The following is a 12,344-nucleotide window of genomic DNA, read 5'->3' as shown; positions in this document are numbered from 1 at the left end:
GTTGACAATAAATTAATGTGGTAATTTAAAAAAAAAAAAGTACATTCTCCAGCTAATTATATAAGGCTGGTATAGCCATGATATCAATACCAAAGGACAATATAAGAAAGGAAAATATAGACCCATCCTAATTATAAACAGAGATGCACAAATCACAAAAATTTTAGCAAAGTGATTCTAGCAATGCATAAAGAATATAATAGTTAACATTCGTTGAGTTCTTGCTCTGTACCAGGTACTAGTCTTTTAACTCATATAATTCTCCTAATAGCTTATGAGGGAGGAACTACTGTTATCCTCTTTTTATAAAAGTTATCCCAGGAATTCAAGGATGACAATATTCAAGATGTAATTCTCCACAGTAAAAGGCTAAAAGGGAAAAGAGTCATTTGATCAGTAAAAGCATCTCATAAAATTCTGTGTCCATTCATGAAAAAAAATAAAGAATGCAACCTAGGAATTTTGGAGAACTTCCTGAAACATTAAGAGGATATAATATATATATATGTATATAACTAAGATATATATATATATCCTTTCCTTTTGTAAAATTCAAAGTCTGTTCATGATTTAAAAAAAAACCTCCCAGCAAACTAGCAATAGAGGGAACATCCTTAATCTAATAAAGGATATCTGCAAAAACCTACATCTACCTCATACTTAATGAGGAAATGTTGAATGCTTTCTCACTGAATTAAAAAGATAAGACAGGGATGTCCCTTGGGTAATTAATTTGATTTCTGCTTAAATCATATCAGGGCAATTTAATATTTTGTAACATCAGAACCTTTTCAGAGTGGGAGATATGTTTTTCAGTGGTCCTGAATAATTCTTCAAATTTGTTCTTTGCTATGTGAAAATGCTTTGCTAAACCTGTCCAGTACTGGAATATAAAAGCACAACCAATGCTTAGTGCAGCATGAGTTAGCATATCTTTCACCTAGGAAGTTGACAATATTATTGGTGATCCCTAAAATGAGGGTATCACCAACTGTAAGGGATTATTTGAGAGCCTATGGGGAAATCCTTTCCAAATTTTTATTTGGAACTCTGATGCAATGCACACCACTACTATCAAAACTAAAAACAGTGACGTCCTTTCATCTGCATTTCTGAATCAGTGATCATAATAAGGAAATATTCCTCTCTGTCAATATGCCTTTTACACGGTCCTCTGGCACAAATCACAAGATGACCTCAAATGATTTGAAACTTAAGTAGAAAGTCTTTGGAAAGAAATGTAATCTTGTCTCAGCAAGAGTCCAGATTCCTTTCTGACTTCCTGGCAGTGGCCTAGAAAAGACTGTCTAGTTAATTATGATAAATTCACCTCATTTCTTTCTCAATGTGAGACAAAGTTCAAACCACTGATTGGTGAGCTGTCTCAGAGAAATTGAGATAGAAAATTGACCTCCCGTTTATTGTGGCAGTGATAATACGTACCAAATAGTGTGGATGTGAGGCTTAAATAGATAAAGCAGCTATACTTTGCACAGTGCCAGGCCCACAGTTCATCAGCAGTTACCATGATTCTTCTTTTTATCACCATCATCATAATCATTATCATCGTTATTGTCATCACTGAGTGTCTGCTTTATACCAAGTCCATATTAAAATATTAAAGGCAGAATCACATCCATTTGTATAGTTTTGTAATTTCTGGGGAGATACTTAACCATTAAAAATTCATGATACAGTTATTCTTCAAGGAAAAGGTTTTAAGTTCACCATATTACAGGTTGTTGAGAAAGAATTTACTAATCAAATATTCTAGAAAACAGGCTGCCAAAGTAATCTCATTAAGAATATTCAACATGAATATTAATAGATATAGGGAAATATTAAATATAATGTTATAGAAGTCAATACAAATGTGCAACAAGAAATAGAGACACATCTTAAATCAGAAAAGAATCTCTTCTGAATCGTTAACCAAGTCTTGGATCTGATGCACGCCAGAGTTTGCACCTTCCTGACTTCACCAGCAGATGTTGCTGTGAAGTAGAATAAGGCCTGCACAGTTATAAGCATCCGTGGGCCGAACTCTGAGAATAACTTACCCACGATGGAAGGGAATCTTTATATTTATTTGTTTGTATTTTTGTTTGCTTATTTTTTATTTAATCCACTAGGAACAACTTGAAAAACATTTTTATGATAACTATTTCATTTCAAAAATTATTTTAGGGTTTATAAAGCATTTTTAGATACATTATCTCTTGTTGTATCATTTTCATAATGCCCCTTCAGCAAGGTAGGTAAGTCCTGTTATCCCCAGTTTTTTGGCTAATTTGAGATTCATAAAGATTAGTTAGCAGGCCTGACATTTTATAGTTAGTGGGTAATGGTACTAGGATTTGAATGTTGTGTTTTTGACCCCAAGCCCAGCAAGCTTTCTTCTATACTCCAGATTTATAAAACCGAATGCAAGGGTCAGCAATCTGAGTTTTCAAGTTCACTGAATCCAGGAATATATAAGTGAACACATACAATTACTTTGACCAAGATTTTTAACTTTTTGAGTGCCCGCCCTCCCTTCCTTCCTTCCTTCCTTCCTTCCTTCCTTCCTTCCTTCCTTCCTTCCTTCCTCCCTCCCTCCCTCCCTCCCTCCCTCCCTCTTTTTATTTTTGGCTGTGGTGGGTCTTCATTGCTGCATGTGCGCTTTCTCTAGTTGCGTCAAGTGGGGGCTACTCTTCGTTGCGGTGCGCGGGCTTCTCATTGCAGTGGCTTCTCTTGTTGCGGAGCACGGGCTCTAGGCGCGGGCTTCAGTAGTTGTGGCACCCGGGCTTCAGAAGTTGTGGCGCATGGGCTTAGTTGCTCCGCGGCATGTGGGATCTTCCCGGACCAGGGCTCAAACCCATGTCCCCTGCATTGACAGGTGGATTCTTAACCACTGTGCCACCACGGAAGTCTTTGAGTGCTATTTCTTAGTGGCTAAAATACAGTTCTGGAAACATTTGGCCTTAGTAAGCTTCTCAAAGAAGAGCTTTCTAATATAAAATTTAAGAAGAGATGAAATAAAAATCAATTATAGTTTCTTCTTTGTTTTCAAATCTGTTTATTAAAGTGAAGTTAGTTGAGTAATTGCAAATAACCTAGCTCTAATATTCTATAATATATACTTAATAGTCAACTGTTCTGGATTTTTTTAAAGGAATTAATACTTAATTAAAAGCCAACTCACATTGCAATAGACAAGGAAAATATATCAACTCTATCTTGTTCAGGTACTCTCTCTGCAAAAAAGTTGCTCTACTTACATACATATGTAGGTACTAGAGTGACAAAGTGTCAGTTTGCCTAGGACTGAAGGATTTCCTGGAACAGGGGACTATCAGTACTAAAGCTGGGTTGGTCCTAGGCAAACCAGGACAGTTTGTCACTCTAGCACACATACATAATATTTTATATTTTGTACATGTAATGTATTATATATTAGTTATAATTGTTATTTTTTCCTCTGAATAACTTGAGCCATCTTGCACAGTTCTTTTACTGTGCTATAATATGATGATGCCCTCAGTAACCATCCTGGTGAGTGAAACTCTTTGCCAATGTGCTAGACTAAGCCAGCACGCTGATATTTCTCTTTAGATTATTTTATTACTATTTTACACATTTCTTACTTCCTCCTTTTGCTGACACTGTGTATTCTAAAACTCATTAAATGCTATTAGTGTAAAGAAAAGAGTCAGATAGCCAGCTTCCTGAGACTGTAAAGTGTATTTTGTACATATAGTCTGAGTATTTTGAGGGAATAAAGTGCTTGGTCTTTTTTATTAAAAAGAAAAATTGCTCTGCGGGATCAGGATTAGATTAAGTGGTCAACCAATAGTGGATTGAAGAAAAGATAAAGGTGTATTTTTTTGTTGTTGTTGTGTAAAAGAAGTGCAGGAGCAGGCAGCCTAGGGCTGGCAAGACAGCTTCATAATATTAAAGGCCCAAGCTTATTCTATATTGTTATGCTAAATCTCTTGATCTAAGATGGTTGCTGAAATTCCAGCTGTGATTACCATATTCCCATCAGTCAGAAGGAGGAAGGGAAAGGGAATCACATTCGTTATTTCACCATCAGCCAGAACATAGTCATTTGGCCACATCTAGCTGCAATTGATGCTGGAAAATAGAGACTTTACTCCGAGTGGCCATACATACCATTAAAACCAGAATTCTGTTATTTAGGAAAAGAGGGAAAATAGATATCAGGGAACAATTAGCAGTCCCTAGAACACTTATCCAGATTTACTGCTGTAGCAGAGGTAATTTCTACTTTAGTAACTCAAGGGTTACTTTCTTTTTTTCAGTTTGTTTCTTCTCTGCCTTCAACATGTAATTCCTGTTAAAAATTAAAAGTTCCCTTACATTTAACTCTATCAGCATATGAATTTGCATATCTCTTGGCCAGCATCATCTTGGGTCTCTTGAACAGATGTAATTCATGCTGAAATGTGAAAAGGAATTGAAAGCATGCCTAACTCTCTGCTGAAGGTTCGGTCAAGTATTTCCTCCTTCAGCTCAGCATTCAGAGTCATAGACAGTGGCTAAACAGGGACTCGCATATGGCCACTGTAACCTTGAATTATGTAATCTCCGAGTGTCTGAGACTGACCTGTGACCTCAAAACTGGGAAGGATTTTCTTTGAGACATTTCACCCTGGCTTTGTGGGTCTCACGAGTAGGGTGAAGCTGTATTGATACCATGAGTATATCTTCAAAGATTCCTAGATTTATAGAATTTCACTGGACACTAAGAGTTTAACCCCCTCCTTTTACTGAGAAGTTCCAGAGGAGTTAAATAACTTGTCTAAGGACCAGGCTAGTTAGTTACAAAATGTGGTTTGATAATTACTCCTGGCTCCCTTCTCCACACCTCATGAACAGGAGATGACCTGTGGTTGTTCAGGTCCTACCTTTAGGCGGACACATCATCACTGTGGTTCTACCACATTTCCTACTGATGGTCAGATGTGGCTTTGTGGTTCTTCTGTCAGCCCGTGCTTGCGTCGCCTCTACAGGAAGAGAACATTAGTGTGGTAGAGAGTTATCTCCCCATCTACAGGTTGAAGGGACTTGACTGTTCTCTCCTTTATGCGTAAGAGAATGGGATGTGTATTAAGGGCAGAATTCATTGTTTCTTTTCCAGATTTTTAGATCTCCCCAATAACAGTCCTAAACCATCTCATGTGAATCTGAGGAACTCTGAATATAATTCATATTTTTTCCCCTGTATACATGGGACAGAAAGTTGTATATGCTCATAGCATCATCAAATTGGAAGGAATCATTATTTCTTCAATTCCTTGATTTCTCAGTTGAGGAAACTAAAACCCAGAGAGATGAATTGACTTAGCCAAGATCATATTTCTTGCCTATGATTTATAGGAAGCCAATGCTTAAAACAACTCTATAGTTTGTTTCTAACGATAGTAACTATTACTATTTACATAACATTAGTATATGAAAACTAATTGCCTGCTTTAGATTTTAAAAAAGTGTGGATTTGCTCCCAAACATTTTAAATTTATAATTAGATGACATGGACTCATTTTTATAAAATATTTTATTTACACTAGAGATTTACAAAAATAGTCTCAATAAAATTAATACAAAACCATTTTACAATATAACTTATATAACTATCTCCTCAAAAAATGACATTTGATTATAACACACACTACATTTGTATTTGTTAAGTCACATGGTAGTATAAATATGTTCTATCATCATTTTTTCATAATAAGGTATGTACCAATAACAATGAACAGTGGACAACAAATGTTATTTTATTATTCTTCCAATGTAAAATTCATCTCTGGCCAAAACAAAATTAGCCAAAGAAAAGTAAAACAATTGTCCTTCTGTTCAACCATACAGTCTTTTTTCATTATTTGAGAGTTTATCTGACAAAGACACAGCATTAATCTGAAAGCACATGGCATAAAGTCTAGTAACAATATCCCCAAAAGCCTTCTCCAATGTCTCCCCTTCGACTATTTATTCAGTATTTTGCCAAGATAAATAAAGATTGATCTCAACTCTCTCCTTCATTTGTCTCAAGTGTTCTTAATAATGCATTCAGGTTTTTAGACCTTCCCAAGTGGCATATGCTTAAAATGTGAGTTTCTTTCTTTGGCTTTAAGTAGAGTTTCACCACACTTAAGAAACGTACTGCGCTCCTCCGTGGGGCTGAATCTCCGTGACTGCCCATCCAACCACATTGCCCCGGATGTGACAGGACTCTGCTCCTCCGGTCTTTCTTATGTCTTCATTGCTGAGAACATGATCCCAGATGTTGAAGCCCGTGAGTCTGCCAGAAAAGGCTAATGTCTCATCAAAGCCACCACCCACACAGCAGCCATTCTTTTCTTGGCCAACCTGCAGGATTCCTCCCTCGGGAACAACGTGACCCGTGGCCATGTCTACAGTGGCGGCCACCAGGTCACCATTTACCCACAAGGCCACGTGCCCTTTCTCTGAATTCCAGGTGCTGCACAGATGGGTCCACGTTCCCAGGGAAATCACAGTATCGGTGACCAGTCTGTTTTCCTCTCCACCCACCACAAGCACGATGGACTGATAGCTGAGGTACAGCTGGATCTCATATGGATTCCTCTTTGTGCCATAGGAAAACAGGACAGTTTTGTTTAACACATCTGTGGCTTTGACCCAAATGCAGGCACTGAAAGCCTCAAGTTTCATTGGTGTTGCTGGATGCACACTTGCAAAAATCTTCTTGGAACGCATGGGGAATAAAATCGCTGTTTCACAACCTAGAGTAGCAAGGGAGTAAGAATATGAAAGAAAATACAAATTCATTCCGAAATGATTCTGGCAGTTAGGCATTTTAGGATGGGCCTTTTCATGACTACGGTTAAAAACTGTATGCAGCAATATGTTATGACTTGAGGGGCCCAAGTATAAAATCTCTATAAAGGAAAGAAAACAGGAATAAGGAAAATCAACTGTCTCATTCAGAAGCATGTAAATGGAAAAGAAGGCACACAGAGAAATGGTAAAATTGGGTTTGAACTGGGCACTCTGGCAGCAGGAGCCACACCCTTAACCAGCACACTGCATTGCCTCTTAGTGGTAGAAGAACCCCTGGATTTGGCTAAAAGAGCTGGAATTCAGTTTGTTTTACTACTAGTAAGCTGTGTTGCTTTTGATGAGCCCCACAATCTCTCCAGGCTTTATAGTTATCTGTCAAGGGCTCTTCCATTCTCCTTGTAATATTCTGCAAGTCTGTAAAGAACAAGCATGTAGCAGTCGAGAAGAGCTCTGTGGACCAAAGATATGCTTAAAAATTCTTACTCTGTCCACATGCTTATAAATGCTATGTAAGCCGTAACAGAAAACCTTTAAGGAAGAGTGAATTCTTCCAAGGGGTCGGATAGAGTATATATTTCTGCTAATCCGCACTTAGAAGGAGACTTTCAAACTTGGGGGTTGGGAGCTTAGTAAATTCCCATCTCTGTCCATCTCCAGGTCACATGGCCAGTCAGGGAGCCGCAGATGCTGAAGTGAAGACCTTTTAGGTGTCTCTAAGAAATAATGTGCTAAAGCCTTTAACAAGTGAGCTCTGCCTTGTGCTAACCTCATATATGCATAAAAGACCATATAAAGAAAGAATTTTAAAAAATCTAAAGTAGGGCTAGGTATGCAGTTTATAACAACCTAAAGAAGATTTACCGTAAGATAGCTTTAAAAAGCAAACTCTCAGAGCTTTTAAAGACTAACTAGTGAATAGAACTTACAGGAACCAAATATCCATGCAAAGTGTGGTAAACTAAGCTAACTGCCTACAAGTGGCTGAAGGCTAGGCTCCATCCTGAAAAAATTAAGCAGATGGACCTTATCCTTTAGAAATAGAGAAGATAATGAGGTTCAGAAAATCCTAGAAAAATAACTATCATACTAAAGCACAAAATTGGTCCTGTCATACTTTGGTATTAACTTTTTCACTGAATAATTTGAATTTCTGAAGATTTTTAAAAATTAATTTTTAATGAGGTGTTGATTCTTTTTTCAGATGAAATTGGTAGGTACATGCTTTCCTAGCTATGTTATTTAAATCAATCAAAGATCATGGAACAAAAGATCACCATATGCATGGGCATTTGACATGCTCTCTGTAATGTTTCAGTAGTGTTCAGAGAGGGTGCCAACTACAATCTCATGAACTGATTTCCTGTTTAAATAAGCCCAGGCAGTTAGGATTGCATTCCAAAGCCTTCCTTGATTGCTTCTCAGAGACCCAGCTTCCCCTGTTGGCTGCACTGGTTATGTGAGTTCATGGAGTAGAACTGCATGTTGACAAGTTTTTTTGTGGCTTCTTTTGGGGGCCAGTGATTGAGGCTCTTGATATGTCTTTAAAATGTCAGAAACTCTCTCATGAAATGGCTTTTAACTAATAGGTTTTTCTGATTATATTATCAAAGACCAAACAGAATTAAAACCAGGTTCTTAAGAGGCTGACAACAGAATGATTAGGAATCCCTTAGGAGCCAAGCTGGCAGGAAACCAAGAGAGGAGAAATCAAAGCATGTGCGTAAAGTATTAGTAGAGGATGTATTATAATAAGAAATTAACATTTTTGAATTCAGAAATACATCCCTCTTCTGCTCTAACTAGTATGCAGAGGTGGAAGTGAAACAGCATAATTCTTCAGTTTTCCTGATATGTGATATGTACAATGATTTTACATGGTTTGCAAAAGACAAATTTCATCCAATAAAACAGCTAAAGAATTATAATTTGTCTCCTTGTCACTTACATTGAGGATCTATTGTATATTTGATTTTATGATTTTTCCCCCCTCTGAAGCCCTACTTAATATTTAAAAAAATATGTTCTGCACTGATAGTCCTCAGTTATTTAGGAAAGACTCATATTCTGGTATGGTTTCTGCAATTTTAAATGCAACATGCTCTCACACATGCATGATTCTTCTCCTACCCCATCCAATAAGAGTTGCTTTATTGGACATAAAGAAAGGATGGTGCTTTTTGTAATTGTTTTCTGTTCATAAGATGCTCAGGAAAAGTGTAAGTCATATTTTCTTACATAGGACACAGATTTTCTAATGTAACCCACAATTGTTACATCACCATTTCTTAGAAATTTTGATTTACAAAGGAGTGTTACTTGGCTCCAAATCTACTCTTTATTTCCTTGAACTGTCTTTCAAATGTATTATTTCGAGCCCACATGTGTTTGAAAATTCACTTAGTATTACATGGGACTTCGACAGGTTGCATCTGGTTTGAACTCACCCTCTCCTGTTTCACCCTGATCCTCCACATCCCTGGGGTGCCACCTGGATACCAGTTCGCTCCTACATCTTACTGTCTCTCTTTGGATCCCTCAGCCTCTGGTTTATTCCAAACCTCACACCCTGGACCTCACTCTGGCGCTCATTTCACAGACCCTAGGGCTGGGGGGACCCCTTGGGAGATCAGATTCAGCCTCAAGTCTTTTGTTTGGAACTGGCAGGGGGGAGGGGCCAGCCCAGGGATTGGAAACCCTTCCTAAAAATTAGGCTGGGCCCTGAAATAGCGCGGGGAACCAGAGCTCCCCTAAAGAGAGAAGCCGGCTAAAATTAGACGAAGTGGAAATCCCTAACGGAGGGAAGCTGACACCGAGAGAGGTCACGGTTATAACCGGCCAATAGAGCTCCTGTAACGCCTGGTCGGATCGGGTGTCAGTCTGGGGCCCCTTGACGTCTATTTTAAGACTGTGATGATTACGTGCACATCTATCCTCTGGATTCCTCGGGACTGGAGACTACTTTTGAAAGCAATTTTCCCGCCTTGTATGGTGTGTCTGAGCTCTGTGACCATGCATGGAGAAACAGAAGGGTGTGTGTGTGTGTTTCCTCCCGCTAAAGCCTCTCCTAGAGGGTTGGCTGACTCTGCTTCCCGCAACTCGCGCTCCGAGAACGAAGCCGCGTGGGGGTCCCCGCCCGGCCCAGCGTCCTCACCTGCTGGCAGCCAGCGTCCTGCCGCCCAGCCCTGCACAGCGCGGAGGTCGGCCTGCGTCTGCCGCAGCTCCTCGAGCACTGCGCCAAGGGCGCGCCCCGCCTCCTCCTGCGGCTGCAGCGCCCCGGCTTCCTCCAGGCGCGCCAGCCTGCGGCTCGCCTCGCGGCTCGCCTGCAGCAGCTCATCCAGCGCCCGGGCCAGCCTGGCCTCGGCGGGGGCCACCGGCGCGCACGGCCTCGCCAGGCTGCCCGCCAGCCGGCCCAGCTCGGCCCGCAGCTTCTGCAGCTCACCCCGGAGGACGTCGTCGGTGGCCTGCAGCAGCATGCCCTCCCGCATCTGAGAGTTCTCCAGCATGATGAAGAGCTTGTCCCACTCGGAGTTCTCCCGACTGCAGTCGCACGGCGTAGCTAGAGCACGGGACACACACGCGTTACCGACCCGCCCAGGCCCTCCTCGGGTGTGCCTTGTAAAATGCCGACCTCCCTCTGTGGTCCCAAGTACTCATCCCCAGTACCCCCCTTTCCTTTCAGGATACCTGCAAAAAACCAGCATGTAAATATCTCGAGTATGACAGAAACCATGCAAGTTTATATGAAGTTGAACTCTATGAAATTGCCGTTCATGGAGCTCAAAACGAGAATATAGGCGATTTCATACAGTTCGACCCATTATGTATCAATGACAGAAGTAACTTTTTGAAAACTCTCCCTTTCCTAACGTGCTTTTCTCTTTTGCAAAACAAACTAATTTTTTTTGCTTATTTCATTGGCTACAAAATATATGTATAATACTTAGACCCAAAGAGGTGGATATGTAATTAGGATTAGCAGAGAAACAGTTAAAATGAACTTACGGTCCTCAGTGGGATGGAGTCCATTGTCTATTTCATTGTCCAGATTCACATACATGAGCTCATATTCATCCGAGTTCTCGGCCGACAGTGCAGACCAGAGAGCACAAAACAGAATCACGGGGAGATGCATTGCTGAAGAGACAAAGTTCTTCCCACAGACGTCGGGAGGGGACGAAACAAGAGGCTCTCAAGTGAGTGGAGAAGGAGCGGAGGAGAGTGAGAGGCAGGAGCTGAGAGCCCTTAATAAATGCTGGGGAAGGTCTGAATGGGGATGAATGAGTAATGCCAGTGGCACTGCGTTCACGGGAGTTCCCCTGAATTGGGGGGGGAGGGGTGGGGGGGAGGGCGAAGGAGACGTGGGGAGTTGCACAATAGTAAACCACAAAGGTTTACACTGCAGTCAGATTAATTGGAAGAGGGTCAGAGGGGAAAGAGGTGGGGAGACGGGGCTAGGACTGTCTCCCCCTGGGGATTAGCTGTTGTAACTTGAATTGGTAGCACTGAAGGATGAGAGGGAGGGGAGGGGTGTTAGGGGGAGAAATAATTCAGCAGGCATAGAGGTGTGAAAGCAAGAGCATCATTTCAGCATTTTGTGTGCACTCGCATTGTTTCACCACCGTTATGTATAGAAAACTTTTTTTCACTTTTCTTTGTACACAGTTTTACAGGTCTAAACTGTGAAAGTTACTCTGATTTCAAGATAAACCAACACAGTAAAAATTTGTATGGCTCTAGAAGCCAAATCCATTCCGAGTTATTCCACCTTTAATCCTTCTGGAGTTGCAACTATACTTTTATAAATGGACTTTCTAATGACAAACACAGCAAAATTGGTAAACCTAGAATGAGAAGAAGCTGGGGAAAAGGAATTAACTGATTTTAGGTGTGTTTCTTTTCATAACCTGAAATTTAGTGGATATATTATTTCACTAGGCTTAGAGTCAAAAATCATGTTTCTAAAGTAAATTTAGGGATTCCTGCTTCTGCCAATATGTGGAGATCTATATAAGCTGAAAACTGGTGGGAAAAAAAACCTCGAAATGTGTTTACATTAGAATAATAATAAAAACTTAAAATGTACAAATAAGCTTCCAATAAAGTAAGGGAGATATCCAGAGGCCAAAGAGAGGGAACCAAAAACAGACCAGTAAAGCCCAAGAGCTGATGCTAGGCCCCCTCCCCCCAGGGGAGGTGAAGGGGTGGACATGTTGTCCGTTCTGTGATAACCAAGTGTTAATGGCCATATGGGAACAAGGCTTAGGCCAGGATGAGGAGTTACCTATTGGATTTCAGTTGGTCCCTGCCCTAGCTCAAGAAAGTGAGAAGTAAGCATAGCTCTCTTTGAACTCTACAGGGTCTCTGAGAGTTTGTGACTTTGGGCCTGCCCTCATATGTTCCAGATTCAAATGTATACTGTCTGACACATATTTATTATTAAAAATAAATTCATAATAAAAATTATTTAAACATATGAGGGAACAATCCACCATAAATTAGAACCAACAGAAACCAAA

At 40.3% G+C, this 12,344-nt stretch overlaps 2 protein-coding genes across 6 annotated transcripts in view; one reads left to right on the top strand and one right to left on the bottom strand.

Moving 5' to 3' along the window:
* The window catches only part of VEPH1 (ventricular zone expressed PH domain containing 1), a 216,775-nt gene that overhangs the window by 48,089 nt on the left and 156,342 nt on the right, over positions 1-12,344 (top strand). The window lies entirely within an intron of this gene.
* On the bottom strand, positions 5,547-11,082 carry PTX3 (pentraxin 3). Its single transcript, XM_032631412.1, has 3 exons — positions 10,831-11,082; positions 9,980-10,384; positions 5,547-6,770 (listed from the first exon to the last, which is right to left on the bottom strand). The coding sequence occupies exons 1-3, from the start codon at positions 10,958-10,960 to the stop codon at positions 6,157-6,159; spliced, it is 1,149 nt and encodes a 382-aa protein (XP_032487303.1). The 5' UTR covers positions 10,961-11,082; the 3' UTR covers positions 5,547-6,156.

This window comes from Phocoena sinus, chromosome 4, assembly GCF_008692025.1.
Source record: "Phocoena sinus isolate mPhoSin1 chromosome 4, mPhoSin1.pri, whole genome shotgun sequence".
Classification (NCBI taxonomy): domain Eukaryota; kingdom Metazoa; phylum Chordata; class Mammalia; order Artiodactyla; family Phocoenidae; genus Phocoena; species Phocoena sinus.
Note: the sequence above shows the minus strand (reverse complement) of the source record. Positions and strands in the feature narration are given on the sequence as shown.

Coding starts and splice junctions, on each gene's coding strand:
- PTX3 (XM_032631412.1), bottom strand. CDS start 10,960: ATGCATCTCCCCGTGATTCTGTTTTGTGCTCTCTGGTCTGCACTGTCG. Junction 10,385..10,830: donor ACTCCATCCCACTGAGGACC/GTAAGTTCATTT, acceptor CCCGTGCTCTAG/CTACGCCGTGCGACTGCAGT. Junction 6,771..9,979: donor AGGACGCTGGCTGCCAGCAG/GTGAGGACGCTG, acceptor TTGCTACTCTAG/GTTGTGAAACAGCGATTTTA.